Genomic DNA, 20,656 nt, shown 5'->3' on the forward strand with positions numbered 1-20,656 from the left:
TAAAATGAAATAACATTTTATTTAGGAAGAAACAGTCACTAGTGCATTAATCTGCCTTTACACTTAGATCTCCTTTGGTGTAGAAACATTTTGTCCGGTGTGCATTTGCACATGCATCAGCGCTATAGCTCGCAGTGGAATTTGACTTTTCCCTTCCAAGTCGCTGCAGGAGGCTGAACAACAAACTCTTAAATAGACTCATGGCAGCGAATATGAGTATCTTGTCTTGTGACAAGATACTGTAGCTGGGGAGGTTAGAAGAAGTGAGAGCGCAGATGTGTGTCAATGTCTGCAGTGAAGGGCATTAACTCCAAAGTAGTTATGAATGTATTTTTTAAAGCAGGTCAACCGGTTCACCTGCACTGACTTGTGGGTGTTTTTCCTGAACAGCACATGTTCAATACACATGATGGTTTAAGGGTATTTTTTTACACCTGTATTGAGAGCAACAATACGCTGCAGTGCAACGTCTGGACTTAGATTTACGATACTAATTTAGTGCATCTTTTTCTTTGAAAATATTTTTATATAAAATCATTAAGCCTACGAGATAACAAAATGATGCCTTATTATACATTGATGTAACAGGCCAGTGTCAATAAGTACAAATGCAGTGAAATGTTCTTTGCACAGGCTCTACAATGAAGTTACTCCGGGACGTTTTGCATAAATATACACAAATATTTTGTCATTTAACTTTGGTTAAGGACAATTAATAAAATACACAATAAATAATATACTACGTACCTACAGTATGAATGGAGGTTAATTAAATGCGTTGGGTTATAAAGTAAGAACATCTTAGCATTAAGATGCAAACTTCTTTAATATCACTACAGTTAAATTCCTGTATGATAAAATGAAAAGGGGATTATGATATCAGCTTTACAACAATGAGAAGCTTGACAGAGGAAACCAGCTTTAAGCTTAGTCACTGAAATGAATGACATTCCTGTGTGGTGGGATGTCTGCTCAGACAATAGAGCTTCAGCATATCCAGAGCCTTTTGTTTAGCTTACATATATCAAAATCTTACTAATTTCAGTTGGCTGTGATTTCAGGCATTGCAAAGGAAAATGTAGCATCATGCACAGAAAACTTAATGTGGTGAAGCATCTCCTGTGCAGCTCCATTTAGATTATTAACGATGCTGCACATCACTTGTTAATATCTCTGATTTTTGAGAGGCTTGCATGTTAACACTGTAGCATGCATGCAGAGGCAGTATATGGATGACATTCAGTACACTGTGTTCTGTACTTTGTGTTCCTAATCTCTCAAATAACCCACTGAAGCAGGAAATTATTTCATATGTCGCCCCCCAGTGGTCAAAAGTGATATGATACGCATGTGGATGAACTCAGGGACCTCCTGCAGACCACACACTGTTCGCAAGATCCGAAAGGAGGCAGTATTTATCTAGCTCCACATAGGTAAACCTTCTTTGGTATCATGAAATCAAGAATAGTAGATTTATTTTCATGTTTTTGTCTTGCTAGCTATTCATGAGAGTCACATAGGTAAACTACTGTGAGCACTCAAAGTATCAAAACCGGCTTTAGTCCATTTTTGTCGGTTTTATGCTTTGATGGTGGAAAAGACCAGTTCCTGTCTTTGGGTAGCCACCCTCTGTTAAGGAGGACACGCTGAAATGCAAATATACTTCTCTCTGAAATTCAAATGCAAAATAAACTGCTCTGAGACAAAGACCTGTGGCCTAAATTTAGGTAGAAAGCTTTTCTGGATTGTGTGTATATATACACAATACAAAAAGTTGGTTCTCTGTCAGAAGTCGATACAAATACAATGGGCCTAACAGAAATTGGAATTAACTTAAACGAACAGCGTCAAGAAAATGAAATCAACCACCAGAACCCTGACTTCAGCCTTTACCTGTACTGAGTTTATTTGCAATGCAAATAGGGTGATTAGTAAAGCAACCAAATCCTTTTGTTCCCGCTTTCAATAACAAAAAACTATTTGATGCAATCACACTCCCTACTAGTAGGTATTCTCTTTATATTGCATTGTATTCTTATTTATTCCGTATTTTTGTGCCTGTGTGGGATAAAATCACGGCCTTAATCATTAGGCATTTGAAAAAAGGAAATGAGTGCGACTTCAAGATTCTCTGAAATGGATGTCCACCATTGTTGAGGATTCTTGAGCCACCTAGTGGTGATCTGAGGCTGTCTGTGTTTAATGTGATAAAGGAGGTAATAAACGTATTAAAATATATAATTAAAATGAATTTGTAGTTCTATTTTTCTTCTTTCGGCTGCTCCCACTGCAGATCACCTGCCTCCAACTCACCCTACCCTCTCCGTGTCCTTTCCCCATAAACCTCCTCTGTGAGCTTTCTCTTTTCCTCTTACCTCACAGTTCCATATTCAACATCCTTTTTTCATTATATCCACTATCCCTGCTCTACTCATCTCGACTTTGCCTCTCTAACTTTAGAATTCTTGATATTCAATGGAAAAGCCTCCATGTATCTATTTTATAAACCACTTATCCAGTTCATGATGAGGGCTGGAGCTGACTCAGGGCCAGATGCAGAGTATACACTGTGCAAGTTGCCAGTCCTTCACAGGGCTGGAAAGCCCCAGTTAGTGCTTTGTTTTTAAATAGTCTAAAACAAGGTTAGGCAATTAATTTTCCTGTGGACCACATGGAAAACTGGGACTGTTGTGGAAGGCCGGACACCAGTAAGCTGAACTCAGTTCTGATCAGTTTTAATTTATTTATGAAAATTTATCTTGTGAGATAGAAATGATAACTGAGCCAAGCACCTGTGGTCTAAAAGCTTAGGGGTATTATCAGTGCAAGGATCTGCAGCTATACGTGTCTATTTTCTTTTACAAACAAACTGAATTGAAATGTAAGGGGTTAGAAATGTCAAATATCACAAAAACGTTCTAATATTTCAAGCTTTTATTGAAGTACTCAGGTAGATGGATTTGTGCTCGTATTTCTCCTCTGACAAGTTTATTTCAGAAAAATATGTCTGATGTAAACGTCTCAAAACTGTAGTTTGAGAAGTGATATGCACTTTAAATCCAGATAGAGTTTATCAGCGACACCCAGATTAATTTGATCTATTTTAATATCCCGACACATACTGGTTACAATACTCTCCAGCTTCCTTTGTAATGCTTCAAAAGATATGTAGGTCATAACATGTCAGTCATACATAATAATCTACTGGCTGTGTGTGCTGCGGTAACTGATAAATCCCTGGGTGTGACCTTTCCCATCTGAAACCTGAGCTCCTCAAGCTGCCCAAACTGGCTGCTGTTCAAATGACCAAATTCCACCCGTCTTTATGTGTAGATGTGTCGTCCATAGACTTGCATTCATAATTCACGCCGATCGTATGGATCTACCCGACCTTACAGCTTCATTACTGTGGAAGTCTGTATGGTAATCAAAACCAGGATCAGGAGGGCAACAGAACAGCATAGGTCAAATTTCTCTGCTGATAATCAAGATCATTATCAATCCTTCCCTGCAGCGATCGTTTATAGCGATCAGTTATGCTGCTGATGTTTGAGTTTATCACCACAGTTACAATTCTGTCAGTTTGAGCCAGGTGAGCAAAACACGGCTGTAGTCTGTAGTCGGCTGTTTGTGTTGTGGCTGGTGAAATCCAATCTGTCATCAGAGCTTTATACTTCTCTCTTTATCTACATGAAACTAGCCCGCTTGGGTTGCCAGGCGACCAGTCACAAAAAACACAAAAAAACCTTGCATGGCGCCTGAATTTGATTGGTGTTCGTCTCATCTGTCACGGCAGCCAATAGCAGCGGCAGAGAGGAGGACAGCGAGGAAGTGGCCAGGTGACAGTGAAAGAGGAGTTACTTGTTAATACGGATGGTATAAAGATGAATTGCCATAAATAAAGAAGACATGAGCACCTGTGTGTAGCGTTAATTCAAATGCAGTTCAGATTACAAGCGACTGTTGCACGTTTTTACACAACACCCCTCCAGCTCGCTACTTGAATAAGACGGGACGTGGAAGGAGGGGGAGGATGTTATCAGAACATGAATTTCTCAAAGCTCTGTGCTCATGTACACAGAATAGATCAAGGTGGAAATGTACAACCTTTTACATTTGAATAGCACTGACAACCTGCACACCCTGTGTTCAGGGAAACATTTGCAATTATGTTTGCACATGTAAACTGCAAAGATCATAAAGACATTTTAGATTTCTTTTTCACTTTTGAACATTTATTAAGCGGTCTTTGGTCTAATTTAATTAAATACTTGTGGAATTTATATTATTTTATTTACCTTTTAGACAGTAGTTCCAACTTTCTGAAAAACTAGTTTGTATTGGTGTGTTTGTGTGGCAAGGTTATAGGAGCCATCCTACCAGCACAGGATGACAATGGACCTCTGGCTCTGCAAAAGAAACCCTCTGAAATATGAATGAGGAAATCCACACCTGTTTCCAGGTAACCAAGGCAGTACCGTGACGCTGACAATTAGTGTGTGTGTGTGTGTATACCTGCGTAGGCGGATGCACAAGCAGCGCAACTTCCTAGCTTTACCTGTTCAGACACTCTGTGGGGATGAAAGCAGCTGTCAGCCCTGCTGGCTTAATGAGACAGACATAATCTGACCAGGAGAAGCAGCATGACAAAGTTTGGGCCTCAGCTCTGAACAAGTTCCCTGCATTTATAATCTGCTGAGAACGTTACGCATGGAAACAGGCCAAAGTCGGCCCAACTGAGCTGAAGGTGGACGTGGAGACTCGGTGGAGGGTGGAGCGCAGAGGCATCTTCACAGGTCTTGCCCTCAAGTGTTGAGCATCTATTTCTGCAAGTATGAATCCAATGTGGAAGGTTTATAAAAGCAAAGTGCTGAAGACTATTAATCCCGAATATGAGGAGGACACTGCCGAGGAGGTACAGAATATACATACATGTTTCTCCACATTTGCTCATGTTACTCATTAATTTGTTTGTCAGAAACACTTTAAACTCTTAAGCCCCAACGCCCCCTGATGCGGGGGAAAAAGCAGGAGATGACTTAGGCTTGGGGCTTAAGAGGTTAAAGTACAAGAAAGCTGACATAATTGTTGGCACAGAAGTCAGAAAGTCAGCTGGTTTTGTTTTGCTGATCATTTCTTATTCATCACAGCGTTAGATGAGCTTGCAGGGCTGATTTGTTTTCCATGCAATGGGAACTTTAAGACAGATGTTCGGCCTGGGAACAGCAATGCTGGCCTTAATGCACGCTGGCAAGTCGACTCTGATGAAACTGTGTTTACTAACATGTGCATACAAATATACATGCATCAAATCTACTTTTTTATTAGTTGCTGTTAGACAAATGTGGACTTAAAATGAAATCCAGATACATAAGAGCAATCACAGCAATAATTAAACAGCTTTTAACCAAAATACAGGCAACACTGCAAGCAATATGGGATGTTTTCAGCAGTCATCGAATGCCCTTTTGCTTGGTATCTTCTTACATAAAATCATTATTGAATCTTGGTCTGTAGTCATATTTCAGATGCCTGTGGTGACTTAAGTAAACATAAAAACATTTTATCGCAGAGAAAGGACTAATAGACGATTACACTCATGTGAAGCAGAACTTTCTTCGTTTTCTTTTCTACCTTTTTAAAGCTCTCAGAACGTCTTGGAGTTACGCGGTGACCTTTTCCAAGGGTCAGACATCGACTTTCTTTTTAGTGGTTTTTGTTGGATTGGATTTTTCCCACTGCTCATGTTCACGGCAACACCTGCACTCGATGCAGGACTTGGTTCTCGTGAAACAGTGTTGCGTTGACCCAGATCTCCAGAGAGCTGAGAAATTCGATCCTGCACAGGAGCTGAACAAACGGATTAGTTGGCATTCCAGTGAATGATGGGCTGACAGGCGGACGAGACAGATAGCCAGGTTCCTCACTGGCATATTCAGATCTGCCAGCTGACTGCTTCACATTGTGGCCTCTTGAGCTGCCCGGGCATTTGCAAGGACGACAGGGAATCCGGAGAGATAGTTTCCATCTAGATAGATATGCAGAGATGTCATCACTGCTATTTGAGTTGCCATTGCTTCACACGTTCTAGTGAAATTAGAGACTGCTAAAGCGTTTGACTATCAGTCTTCCTTATGTCAAAACATCCACTGATGTGGAAATACTACTGTTAAGTAATTAGTAAGTTGGTCAAGAGAAAAAACAAGCAATTAAAACACAATGTGCAAAATGTTAAAGTTAGTTTTAATAAAGAAATATTAAACATTTTTCTGTGGTGGCAATTTATTTTTAGTCTCCAGTAGTTCATATAATAGTGTCATGTGTGTTTAAGCTAGGTCTGCCTCAGCTTGCAGTACCCACAATACGCACCAGATGGCGACTGCTGTGCACAGATTCTGTGTTGTGCATTAAACTTAGACAGTTTGTTGTGACCAGACTGTGTGTGGACAGGTTAATGAAATATTGTTCTGTTTACTGGTGTTGCAGGTCACAGAGGTGGAGAATGATATGAGTCCAGTGCAGGAGGAGGAGGGGCCCAATGCTGTCTCCCAGCTGGCCAGGAAAGTATGTGAACCCTGGCAGTGCTTGTAAACCTTGTAGGGTATTTTCTGTCCGTTTACTAATCACGCAGGCTTCACAAATACTTTATAAAATGGTCACAGATGCAGTGAGTAAAGTGAGAATATCCATGCAAAGGTTCATGCTAAGCATATGTCTAAAGATATGACAGAGGAGCGTTAGTCAAGTGATATTTGACAGCACTAAATCCCTACTTTAACCTCTGACCTTGTCAAGATGCAGGGGGCAGGAGCTAAAAGCTGGAATCGGCTATCAGCGATCTTCAACAAAGATGATGAACACCAGCTCCTAGAGGAGACTGAGTGCCCCCCTGTCGCTGACCAGTGAGTTTTTAATCGTCTATCTTCTCACATGCATTCATGAACATTGATGTTGCTGGTGAAACAGAGCTTTACACTTTCCAACTGAGATCACACCTTTATCCGATTTTGTAACTCATAAGGTTGAAGTTTTACTTTCGTTGCACTGACCCAAAGAAATGTTTTGGCCAAAATTGGTGTACAGACTGAACTGAAAGGGAAAAAGGAGGTTTAATAAAAAAACAAATAGAAATGAAGATAATTACTGGAAGACATAAATTCTTATTTTCTGAAAATCTAGGATACTTACTGGCCAAAATCTGTCTTTTTTGTCTATTTCATAAAGTAATGATTGTTGGATTAATCACTATTGAAGCCTTTCTTATAAAGTCTTTGTGTTTACATGTAATTTTAAAACTTAAGTTATTTAAAATCTAAAATCTTCGTCAGTTGTTTCATAATTTAAAGCACCTACTGCTTTGTCTAAATTCTCAGTCCGCTTGCAGCAAAGCCCGAGGAGCCTCCGCGACCCACCAGGCGCACGGGATTCTGGGATAGCTTTGCGTCCAACTGGGCAGCCAAGAAACAGGCCGAAGCTGCTGCGGCCGCCGCCGCTGCTGCTGAGAACGAGGCAGCAACAGGGGAAGGTGAGGAAGGGGTGATAGAGGCTGGAGGGGTGGAAAGTCAGCAGGATGGGCAGGTCACTGAGGGAGAGCAGAGTGAAGGGGGAGGAAGGAGCAACAATAGCTTCTCCAAGTATGTCTCGCTGGGAGGAGGCAACGAGGATGCGTCTTTCAAATGGAACTTTGTTACCAGCAAGCTGGCAGAGCTGAAGACCAAGACCAATTAGAAACACGGTGGAGGAGAAAGTAAAAGAAAATAAACAACATGAGGAGGGTGGTAGATGTAGGAGGAAGGTAAATTTTGCAAAGGATATCCTGTAACTAAACTGGCGCCTCTTGAAGTCCCTCTGTATTGTCAGCTATTATACACTCCAGAAAACGTGTGTTCACAGCCACATTACTACCAATGGCCTGATTGCTGGTTGAGACATAAAAAGAAAATCAGTGTTCTTGTTTATTTATTTTTTTGTAATCTTTGGTTCCCCATTACTTAAAGGTCAGTCTATTTATGTAAGAGTAAAGAGGACGTGTAGGTCATAGGCGACACTTAACAAAGAGAGCTTCCATTTCTCTGCCTGCACAGAGCCAGAGGTAGTGTTCATATCCCGGACCAGTGATTGAACTCCAACCACTACTACTTGTGAAAAAAAGTTGCCTGTATTAAAAGTCACTATGCTAATTTATGAAATTCTGAATTATTTCTGGGAGATGAGGTGGGCACCCAGACCTGAGTTGTCTCTTTACCATCTAACCGCAGCACAGAGAATGCAGTAAGGCAGAATTTTGGTGACGACCACACTGGTTTAGGCAGCACACGGCAGTGTTTTGTTTTTGCAGTTGTATGACTACACTTACTTCCCTAAAGTGCTTCTTTCACCACGAACATGTGCCTCCACACCTGTCAGCAAACTTGATCTAATCTGTAGTTTAACAAAAACCGGATTAAGAGATTAAAGGCAGTGATAGCAGGATTAGACAGGGATTATCTCACTTAACCTGTTCAGAGGCCAGCGGATTATAGAAAGGTAATTTGGCAGTGTGATGTAGATACTACATAATCTTCTGAGTTTCTCTTAAACTTCAGGAATGCAAAATGTGGAGCACATTTATTTGACACGTATGTACGCCTGGTGAGATAAAGCCGGTAAAACCGATGACTTGGATTTTGTGATTGTGACTGAGACTGAAATGTGTGAGTTTTTTGACTTTTAAAATGTTGTGATTTAAAAAAAAAATTGACTTATTATGGTATTATTTCTGTTCTTTTGTGATTTATGCCTTATTCCATGTTTTATTCTGTTTTATTCTGCTGTTTTCGGTATATAATAATAAAGACTATTGCACTGAAGTTCTTGTAAGGTATGAACACGTGACTGAAAAATGTTAACTTTTGAGCAATATTGGAAAAAAATTCATTCATTTGCTGATCTCTGTGATGGTTGTTTTTAGAAGCTTTGACTCGAACCTTTTTTAAAAATCTAGAACACGAAATTCTGCCTCTGGCCAGCAGGGGGTTCTCTTCACCTCTTAAATTTAGTATAGCATATATTCAACTGTCCTTTTTTTCTGCCTTCATGTCCTTCACATTTACATCAAATCAGTCTTTTATAAACATGACAACAGCCTGATCAGATACCCTGTCAAAAATAGCCCATTTTCCTCCTCATATCCCACTTCCTTCATCTCTTTCGTGTCCTGTTTTTCACACCCATTTCCTCTCTCTTACTGTGTCATGTTTCCTCAGATAGAACAGAGCTTCCTTTTTAAATTTAGGAGTCTTTCTTGGGATTTCTATATGAATTTGGCAACACACAATAATGATGCGAAAATGATGCAAGCGAGCGTAGCCCGATCTCAACCCCATGGTTTCGTGCCATTTCTATGTGTTTATACTGTCAGTCAGATTTTATCCTGTCATAATGGGACATGGGAAATCAGTTTCACTAGCTGTGTACAGACTTTCACATCAGCCGTCTCTGTTTGAGTCAGAAGAGATCTTTCCCCACTCGCAGCTCAGTGACAAACTCGTGTTTCTTGCATATTTCAAACAAACTCAGACTGAACATTTATTCCAAAAGGGCTGATTTTTGGGCTGATTGGCGGGGACTACTGTCTTGATGTTTTGAGGTCCATATTTTAGTTTCATGACATCAAGTCAGCAATGCTCGGTGGAAATGAGGTTTGTAGAGCATGAAAGCATCAGAAGGCGAGCAGGCAGTATTTATTTATTTATTGTCATTGTCAAGAACAATGAAATTGCGTTTGGGGCTTCCATACAACCCCCAAAAAAAGAAGAAAATAATAAATACCCCTTAAAACCCAAGTGTACATATTTAACCCAGTGTGACTCCAATGCAATAAGACAATCCTTAGCAATAATGTTCGTAGAAATTCAGACAAAGACCTGAGAAACATGACAAAATACAACAATGCAACCCATTCAATATTATTGTACTGTGAGATATGATATCAGATATGATAGTTATCTATTTAAGAAAGAGGGGGGGGGGGGGGCAGGAGGGGGAAGAGAATAAAGATATGATGCACCAATGCAGACCAGTTCATTGCTATTAAGAAGTTGGATATGGTTATTGTCCGTGAGAGGGGGGCAGAGAGTTCAGGAGCCTCACAGCCTGTGGATACAGGCTGTTGGCCAGTCTGGATGTTCTGGCCTGTATAGACCTGTACCTTCTCCCTGAGGGCAGCAGATGGAAAAGGTGGCGCGCAGGGTGATGTTGGTCCCGCAGGATACTGTGCACCCTCCTCAGACAGCGAGTGGGGAAGATATTACTGATCTCTGGCAGACTTGTTCCAATAATTCTGCCAGCTTCCTTCACCACCCGCTGGAGTGCTTGCTGATTGGCCTTGATCAAACAAACTCAGTTTACGCGGGGGGAGACGAGGGAGAGTGCACAGAGGCACAACTGGGTACCTGAGGGGTCTGTGACGTCTGGTAGTTTTGTTTAAAATGCATCTCGGGGAGCTCAGAAATAATGAGCTGCTTATCGGTGCTCGAAACCATTTTTGCTGAGATCACAAGCTGAAGGGAAAAAAACAACACACAAGTACTGCATGTACTGCAGTTTTCATGAGTTCTGACTTTATTTATGTGGATATCTTCAAGAGGAAAAGGCTAAAGTGGCGTAGGTTAAAGATTTTCAGTCGCTTTGGCAGTAGATTAAGTTACCAAATCTCTTCCCAGACAAAAGCTGAAAGGCTATCATTATTTAAGGTTAGCTTTGTGGTCTCTGTTGACTCCTCCTTGGAGACTGGTTTATCAGAGCTTTCTTTCTTTAAATGTAACAACTACACACAGTAAAGCTGTCACAAAACTGATGAACAGTGAGACCAAAGAGCACTACTGATTTTACTCAAAGATGTCTGTTTAAAGGTCTTAGCGATAAGGCTACTTTAATCCATACAAGCTGTTTGGTAATGCAATTTTGTCAGCCTCTGTTAGCTCTGAAAACCCAGAGTTAAAAAATATAGAAGTCTGTGCATGTTGAGTTAGAAAGAACAGATGTGCTCTTGTAAGACTCGAGGTTCAAGGCTACATTGTTGCTACTTGCTAATACACATGAATCACCCACTGGGGACACAATAAGCAACATCTGGGGTGAAAAGGTAGCCAACACAGTTCCTCAAATGACCACTTCAGGCTGACTCAAAAAGTGGGTCAGTCCCTGGAGGTTGCAGTGACATAATGCTTAACTTTACAGCACATATTTACAGCCTGCAGACAAAAATGGTTTTGGACTCCATTGACAGTTTTTCCTTTCAACGCAGTGCCATAGTGGATTTATTTTGAGTATCTCATAAGTTTTAAGTGCATTAAGGCTTAAAATGCTTAAACAATAAAAATGAAAACACATTAAAAACAAGAACAAGTGGGTAAAGTCACGGTGACAGAGTCCTTTTCTGAAAGTCAAAGCATGGGAATGTCTGTGGGGATGTTGGATTTCAGGTAGAGTCGGTACCAGTTTTTTTTAAATCTGATTTTTCCCTCATGTGATCATGGTTCATGTTTTTTATATGCACTTAAGACCCTCAGTAGACTCTCACAGGTGTTTTCTCTTAGTCTGCCTGATAAGATCTCATCTCAGGACCAGTGTGGTTTTGGGCAAGACCTTCCTCAGCAAGCAGGCATTCATGTGTCAAAGCAGGAAAAGCACAAGCAAATTAATAATGGAGTCACTCCACTTTGAGTATATCCTGCCTTTGTGGACGCTGGTTCGCTGCCACGGCTTCTCGTTAACCTGCTGTAATTTCAGTTCTGCGAGAAGTTTAAACAAAATAATCTGACGGATGCCAAAACAACTTGCTTTCATGCAGTGCGCCCATATACACAGAGCAGGAGCACTTTCAGCTCTGGGGACTCGACCGTTAATCCAAGTCACTCATGCACACATGCTCATACTGGTCCCATAGCGTAAAACTCTTTTATCACTTGTGGTCCTGTCAGACAGGTGTGTGACCGCCACACTCTCAAAGTCCCGTAAGCCTTTGCCATTTGGTTCACTTTTGGCTCACAGTGCAACACAAATATCTCACCATCCCCCTCATCCACAGAGACAAAACACAGACAAGAACACACTATTTTCTTGTTTCTTCACTCTTCTTCATTGCTTGCCTTGGGCTCTGTGCCACACACTGCAATTACTTAAGAGAAAAGCAACCCCACAAAGATCTGTGAGCCTGCCTTAATTATATAACAAAAGCCCAAACCTGAGAGAAGATGAGTTAATTGTGTTTATATCCAAGATCTCTTTTTGTAGAGGGGGTTACCTTTGTAACCATGATGGTGTATAGCAATAATGGTGGTAATTAAGGACCCAGGTTAATGTTACAAAGGTTTACATACTCTGAGTAGGACTCTAGAAGGTTAGGCAATCTAAAATACAAAAAGATTAAATTTGTATTATATATATAGAGATGCTTTCTCAATCCGCAGAGGCAAATCTGGTTATCCACAAACTATTTTCTTTATGGATTTGCTAACAGACTTAAAACAGCAGCACATGAGGTCAGTGGAACAAGTTTTAATACGTAGCACAGTCTGATGACTTTGGAACAAACTACCATGTGATTATGTTGTAAGCTGTTGCGTTTCCATCGTCCGTCCCTTTGTGACCTCGCTTGGCCAACACCAGTCCATAAATCAGCCGGCCAAAGTGACCGGACTGTGCCAGAGCCTAAGAAGTTTGTCTTCAAGATTACAGCTCAAGGTCTCAAATGTTATACTGAGATTATGAAATGAGGTTAATCAGTAAAAGAAACATGGGCCAAAAAAAATCTAAGATCAGACGCAGGGGGGGAAGAGAAGATTTATCAGCAAAATTATGAAAAGGGTTGTAAAAGCAAAATAGACATAGCGCTTATGAAAGCCCTCACAGGCAGACAGAAATGTCTGGTAGCGCTCAGGTATGACGCTGTTGTGTCGAGTGTCTCAACAAACGAGGTGAGTCACACGCGGCACAGCGGGCACATCTGGAAGTCGAACTACGGGACCAAAGATGTTCTCGCAAAAACAATGACTGGTCTCTTTCAGCAGCTTACCACAGCACACCTGCTTGAGGCAAAATTGTGGCTTATGTGAGGGAGGCACATGAACACTTACTGTATATACACTGTAGTCTAGGGGAGATTTTTCCTTCTCCATTGTTTTATGAAAAAGGGATACACACCATCCATTTTGGTGTGAGTAAATGCGACAATCATTTTCTTCTTTACAAAACCACTTCTAAATTAACTGTGCAATAGTTCTTTTCTCTTTTTTGATTTGCAAAAGTTTAGCGTTTCTAAAGCACTGCTCATTTATTCCTGTCGATTTAACATGAAATCGCAGCCAGCAGCGGTCACAATATAAAACGTCCTCCAAGGCTGCTTATCTGCTCCCTAATGGCCCTTCTTGTTTACAGAAATTACACTAATGCCCCAAAGTAATGGCCATTAGTATATTTAAGTAAGTGGACATTTCAGAATCACTGCAGAGAGGTCATTTTCAGGGAGACAACTTTGACAGATTAGCTGTAACTTTGCACCAGACATCACCCTGATAGGTTTATCAGCTAAAAGGAGGAGATCCACCAAACAAACAGGCAGACAAAGCAGTTTTCAGGGTTAATCTCCACTGTTTGCAGTGTGTCTGCATAGATAAGGTGGCGACTTGACTTTTTTGAAGTTAGACTCAGCTCTCTGCAGGGTTGTTATGACCTCTGTTTCAGTGGCCTTGTTAATCCTCAAGTGATAATGTGTGGATGTCTGCGTGTTTTAAAAAAGCTGACCTGCCTAAACTGTTAGTGTGGAGCGACTCGTGTCATTCAGAAACAATCAATCAGTCTCAATCAGTCTTTATTTATAAAGCACTTTTCATACAAAAAAATGTAGCACAAAGTGCTTTACATAGTTAAAAGCAGCCCACCCCACACTCTCATTAACATAAATGATGTGAATACACACATATCCCCCCCCCCCCCCCCCCCCCCACACACACACACACACACACGCACACACGCACACTTAAAGAGTAAAAATTGGGCTGGGTTCGCATGAGCCAAGTGAGGAAACACTATAACAGGGAGCCGTCTGCACCAGGAGCCGGTCACAGACCGCAGCCTCCAGGCTGGGCACACAGCAGGAGGGAGGCAAAGAAGCCCCACAGCCAGGCTGAGAGGACCCCCAGAGCCCCAGCAGCCACGGTCGATCACAGCCCCGGTGCAGAGAGCCCCCTCCGAGGAAACACTGGAGATATGACACAATAGGATATATACAGGGTAAAATGATAAAATAAATAAGAACGGGATACAATATAAATATAAATATAAATAGAGTAAGAAGATTAAAAAAATGAATAAGAATAAAATCAATAAATATTAGGTAAAGCCTAAATTAATAATAGAATAACAGGATAGAATAAATAAGCATAAAATAAATAAACGCTAAGTAAAACCTAAATTAAAAAGGTGGGTCTTGAGCCTGTTCTTAAAAACATATACGTTCTCTGCGGCCCTGAGCTCCTCCGGCAGGCTGTTCCACAGACGAGGACCATACCACTGAAAAGCTGCCTCTCCGTGAGTATGTGTCCTGACTTTAGGGACAATCAAAAGGCCAGTACCAGAGGACCTCAGGGTCCGCGAGGGTTCGTATGGTAAAAGCAGATCTGAGAGATAAGAAGGCACAAGACCATTAAGACATTTAAAAACCAATAAAAGAACTTTAAAATCGATCCTGAAACACACGGGGAGCCAATGCAGCGATTCTAAAACCGGTGTAATGTGGGCCTGCTACATTACACAAGATGTTAATCTCAAGAAACTATGCACTTTCATGATTCTTCTGAACGTATTGATGCATGCTCGATCATCCTGGTAAGGAAATCTCAAGAAGTTGATTCCAAAAAAACGTCCAGGATGAACAGAATCAACTTTTTGGGATTCTCCTAAAACAGTTAAACCGAACAAAATGCCAAAAAGGTTTAGAAGTATAAATGAGCCATCAAAATACATACAAATTTTTAAGAAATTATAAAGCAGATGTTATAAATGATACAGCCACCTAAGGCCAATAACAATACCCCCCCACCCGCCAGGATAATCAGTTTGTTAGTGTGGAGGAAGGGGCCTAGTGGAGGTATATTATTTAGAGAACCACAGTCCCTCACCTCACATCACATCACAGACGTTCACATGGTGTCTCGTCCCTGTAATCTACTAGCTCAATCTAGGCTTTATAATCTTGTGACTCTTTAGGAATGGATTTGGGACCCCCTTAGAAAAGAAAATCTGCCTCCTGCCCCCTCTATTTCCCAGCAAACTGGGTAATCTCTCTGCAAAGCTACCCCCCCCCCCCCCCCCCCCCCCCCCCCCATGCACCCCCGCGGCCACACCACGACCCAGTAAAACTCACGCAGGCACAGACACGCAACCACACACATGCATGCATACGTCCTGGCACCCATCATCCATCTGTATCTCTGCTGAAATCTGATCACCCATCTCCAAAGGCAGGCCTGCCTGAAAATAGATCGATTTTTCTGCTCTCATTCATACTTTCTAACAAGAGCTCGGGGCTTACAGGACCGTCAATACATTTTCAGCCAATATGTGTGTTTATTTCTTGGGTCATGTTTGTACTTGTTGGCTCCATTGATTATTTTCAGATAAAAGTGGCCACCTAGCAGGAGGAGTGCTGAGCCCAAAGAACTTGAGCCGTGGGATTTCCACACACGGCACAGAAAATATAACTCGGCAGCTGCGATGTTTCTCTTCTGAAATTATAGTTTGCAGAGTTATTTTTAAGGGAGCGATACGCAGGAGGCCCGCGATCCACCGTGTCGTGCTGATTTTGAAAGCTGGTTTGTCAGCTCGATGCCACGGGTCACTGGCTGTAGCGGTCACTCACGCGCAGTAAAAGTGATGGTTTGTGTTATATCTTTATATTGTATTGTATAGTTGCTGGAATGCAAATTGATTCTTTGTCCCTCCACAAAGTCTCTGTCGGGCTCGAGTTACTGTTTCTACAGCTGTTATGGCTGTTGTTCTTTGCTTTTGCTCCCGACCTGCAGCTAAGCCTAAACACACACACATACAAACACACACCAGACACACACACACATGCAGCTCACCGTGAGAACCAGCAGACTCCAACAAGACGCTAAGAAGGCATCTGAAAAATGCGTTCTGAATTCTTAATTTTAGAGGCTGGTGGGCACAAAAAATGTCGTCTCACGTAGTGTTTTTTTTAAAAGTCTTGGCACTCAGAAATATTCACCTGGTTTTGAATGAGTATGCATATGCATCCTTCAAATACAGTTCTTGTTAAATTATAGAAGACCCCAAAAGCTTTGTGTTTCAAATTTGTTACTGAAAAATCCAAAAAAGTTTCACAGTGTTGGCAGTATAGAAGCACTGCTTCCCTGTAAGCGTTTCTTTCACTCTGCAGTTCTGCCTCTCACTGGATATGATATCAAAAAAACAAAAAAAACAAAAAGAGGAGAGACTGTTAACCTTCCCAGGTGGATGAAATGATGGATGGTGGAACAACAGAAGTAACTGTAAAAATTCTTACTGATAAAGAAAAAGAGGATAGAAAAAAAATTATAAGAGTGAAGGAAGTGGAAAATAAAACAAGAGCGAGCCTCAGTTGGATGCATTAGGTGGAAACATGAGGTTCAAACAAGCACTCTAGTGGGTAAATATAAAGGTTTAGACAGTAGATGCTAGCTACCTGTGTGAAGCACAGGAAATCACTGTTCTCTAAGAACAGGTAGTAGAAAACATCCCTCCTGTTAAACTACAACGTTTGCTTTGTTTTTTAAATGATAAAGATTTCTCGTGCGACGCCGTGGGCACATTGCTGTTCCTCAGCTGAGAGGCGAGTGGCTCCTCCAGGTGAAATCAGCTGCAAAGAAGATGCTGCGTCAAAAACCTCCTTGTGATTGCTTTGGTCATTGAACAATTGCTGCGGTTTGCGTGGAAGATGCTCACTTATCTGCACTATCAGGTAGGACGTTTTAAAAGGTCCAACTTTTACTTTGAATGCAAACATTTTTTATTTATGTTTTATTTTATGATTGAGTTGCACTTTCACAGTTTCCCTATCGCTGGTGAGTGTTTATGGATGAGTTGCCATCTTCTGTGCATATGGTGGCAATTTGGTAGCAACTAAAGCAATTTCAAGGAGATTTTTGTCAACCAGCTGGGGAACACGTAATTTCCTTAGCAACTGGTGGTTGCCAGGGGGCAGGCCTCTGGGATTTGGGCTTTATTCACTTGACCCTGCTTTGTAATCATGATCATCGCATGTTCAAAAATGCCTGACGTCACATGGTTAGTGGCCACATGCAGACAGAACCTCTCTAAAAACAAGCTATAAAATTGTAACTAATGATGTTTACATTCTGTTCTGCTTAATTTTCGGTCTCCACGAAACTATAAAGTAATCAGCGTCTGACTTGTCAACTAGTGCTCAACAAGTAAGCAAATAATCTTCCGTTTAACAGTTTAAAAATGCCTCTTATTTTCGTCATCATCCTGCCCACAGTGGCTTTTGTCACAGGTGCACATGGGTGGATGGATAGGTGGACGTATGGCTTTTAATACATTTATATAGAAAAAATGGTTCTTGTTTCCCCACCACATTAGGAATAACCCTCATGCACCACAGACTGATCATTCATCCATGCTCGAGCAAATCGAGCCTCGGGGAACCTGTGACCCATAACTAGCCAAGGCGGAAATTACACATTGATGCACAGCTGGAGATTTCACTGCCCCTGTTTCTCGTCATGTACGATCAGTGCAGGTATGAAGACGCACTCTGTCGTAGTGTAAAAGAGCAGACCTCTATTCACAGCTATACAAGCCAGTATGGCTCATCTTACACCCTTCTCTTTCTCCGCTCCTGCAGGAGCATTGCATACTCCCCTCCAGCCTGTCATCAACATGTCATTAAATCCCACTCCATCTCTCTTTGGCCGCTCCGACTTTTGCCCCCTCCGCTGCAAACAGAAATTCCTGTGCTCTTTTGCATGTTTGCTTCTCCTCGAGTCGTTGTCCTCCTTCGGCCCATCTCTATTTCTGACATGGGAATCTGGGGTGTCAGGCTGTCTGAGGAGAAGACTGGAGAAGGAGACAGTGCCACTTGATAAGAAGTTGATGGAGACTGTCAGGAGGTACAGCTATTGTGGGACAAGGCTGTTGTGGGCAGTTGGGATTTACGAGCACTGGAGCGTGTTGTAAGTTTGTGTGGACAGTTAAATCGAGCAGTTTCAACTATCTTGATAGTTAAGTTATTTATTCTCCAGGATATAGTTATATATATTACTTCGTTAGAGTTATTTGATACTATGTCTTGCACTATCCTACTGTATATTACTGTATACTACTATTCTTATTGTATATATTGTATATCTTATTCATCTGTTCCTCTGTCTCTCCTGCTGCTTTGAGCATGTACATGACAAAAGAATTTCCCTTGGGATAAATAAAGTTCTTCTTCTTCTTCTTATTATTATTATTCTTATCTTGTATCCAGTTATATTTCATGAAACTGAGAAAATGCTTCTACACTTTTGCATCTTATCTAATTGACACAGATTTATCCATGTTTTTTATCATTAAGTTTGAGTCCCATCCTGCTCATTTGCCAAGAAAACATCAAAACTAGCACACATGTACATTGTAGGCCCCTGGAGGTTCTCATCGAAATCAGACATTATAAAGCCATCATGTTCCTTAGAAACTGTCCACCTTACAGTAGGCTGAAATTGTAGTATTCACGCACACACCTTAAAAACGTTTTATGATTTGGAGTTCATAAAAACAACATCTTATTTATATCCACAAAACCTTTGCCATGCATTAAATATTATGATGTCATCATGTTGCCTATCAAGCCTCCAATAACAGACTACAATCCTACTGTAGCATGAGCTACAAATTAGTGCTTCTAATTTGCAACAGCAAGCATGTTTTGTAAGAACACGATGCAACAAAACTATCAACATAAGAGATCAATGTTCAGAGACCTCACCAGTAAAATGAATAACTGGCTGATCTCTCCAGTATTATCGCCTTGTGCACCTCTGGACCGGTTTAGATCACACACACTCACCTCTGCTATGTCTGCTTCTTCTTGAATTTCATTTTGGGGAAGAGGGTGATGCTAACCTGGCGAGTGAAAGTGAAAAAGACAATGCTTGTGCAGCCAGAAAGTTCCCATGTTTTCAGTGTGTAATGAATGGTTGGCTCTGCTGAATGTGCTCCTTCAGATGCCTCAGGATGTTACAGTAGAAATGGACTTTTACAGTCAGATATCGTGTGCATGAGTGTTTGAATGTGGAAGAAAACGTTGTGCTATTCAAGCTCAATAAAAAACATTAAGAAATATATGCATACGTGAGTGCTGGTATTTTGTTTGCTCTTATGTTTTATCAAGTAAATTTACTGAGGGAGGTGAAAGGTTTCTCTGTACTTGGTGTTTTACTAACAGAGAAATCTTGTAAAGAATAGAAGGCTTAATCCTGAACTTCAACACCACTCAGCTTTTTTAATATGGTGAGAAACTGCTTCTTTGAGGATCTTTACACCAGTGGGGGTGGCACACTAATCGGCCAGTTAGACACCTGGATCACTCTTTTCCCAGGAGGAACTGATATGGCTGTCAAAGTTCATGACCTAGTCCCAAAGCTGGGTGTCAGATACACGCACCATATCAAAGACAATAGACTTTTCAGTGGAAGCTCACCTGTGCCCTTCACTCTTGCAGTCTGACATCTGATGATGTTACAGAGCTTTATGCAATCCTGCACTGAGCCTGAAGCGCTTTAGAGCATAAAGCTTCACAAAAGAAAGCAGCATATCCTCTGTGTTAGTATAAAACAAAAGCAAAATCACTTCAGGCCAGTAATTTCCTCTGCTTGTTTGAGCTGAAGCTGAACGCCACACCCAGTATGTAATTTAGACAGGATTAGGACTAATTAGTAACTTTGTGGCAGGATCCTCTTATTATTTCTTGTTAATGACTAAAATTTGCTACAGAAAAAGCATAAACTGTTGCAGAGATTTTCTTTAATCTTTTTGTGCTTAGTAATAAAACGTTGGGGAAAATAATGTAATGACACCGTCTTTACATAACTCGGATACTCTGCAGTGTGCGCGTCACAGCGCTGCATTCCTCTCTGTGCACAGTCCTTCACAAGCTTGGCAACAAGTCATGAGAGCTCATGCCGATGGACTGAAGAATGTAATTAGAGGAAACAGTTTGTATTAGATCAGATTAGACTTCACCAGGTCAATTGGCAGTTCTCATGTAATTTCTTGACTGATAATTTGTTTTCCAGTTTGTCGTCTGCCAGTTATGATTGGCACTATTGGATGGCTGTCAGAATTACCACAGTGAACTTAATATATTTTCTATTATTTCCAACAGCTTGTTTTAGCTTGATTTATCTTCACAAGTAATATTATTATAGAAGCAGGAGCTTGTACTTGCAAATAATGCTTTAAGCAGTAATACTTAAAACTTCCGATGATGTCCACTCAACAAAGTTTTGAAAAAATCTAACCCACTGCGATATAATTGCACAGTAACGTACAAAATATTACCATGCAAGCATTACAATCCAATGAGACTCCACCAATACTGCTTATGATT

General features: G+C 41.1%; 1 protein-coding gene across 1 annotated transcript; it reads left to right on the forward strand.

Moving 5' to 3' along the window:
* The first annotated feature begins 4,834 nt into the window (after positions 1-4,834).
* On the forward strand, positions 4,835-7,728 carry LOC146622711 (uncharacterized protein C1orf232). The gene is made up of 4 exons (XM_085365352.1): positions 4,835-4,915; positions 6,487-6,564; positions 6,796-6,902; positions 7,374-7,728. The coding sequence occupies exons 1-4, from the start codon at positions 4,835-4,837 to the stop codon at positions 7,726-7,728; spliced, it is 621 nt and encodes a 206-aa protein (XP_085221478.1).
* Positions 7,729-20,656: the final 12,928 nt, after the last annotated feature.

The sequence above is a fragment of the Diplotaxodon limnothrissa genome, linkage group LG11 (genome assembly GCF_057381915.1).
Source record: "Diplotaxodon limnothrissa isolate DT_005_m linkage group LG11, D_limnothrissa_male_GT1.1, whole genome shotgun sequence".
Classification (NCBI taxonomy): domain Eukaryota; kingdom Metazoa; phylum Chordata; class Actinopteri; order Cichliformes; family Cichlidae; genus Diplotaxodon; species Diplotaxodon limnothrissa.

Excerpts from the sequence above, each read along its gene's own strand:
- LOC146622711 (XM_085365352.1), top strand. The coding sequence starts at position 4,835 with ATGAATCCAATGTGGAAGGTTTATAAAAGCAAAGTGCTGAAGACTATT. Across the intron at positions 6,565-6,795 it reads TCTCCCAGCTGGCCAGGAAA|ATGCAGGGGGCAGGAGCTAA; the intron begins GTATGTGAACCC and ends GACCTTGTCAAG. Across the intron at positions 6,903-7,373 it reads TGCCCCCCTGTCGCTGACCA|TCCGCTTGCAGCAAAGCCCG; the intron begins GTGAGTTTTTAA and ends CTAAATTCTCAG.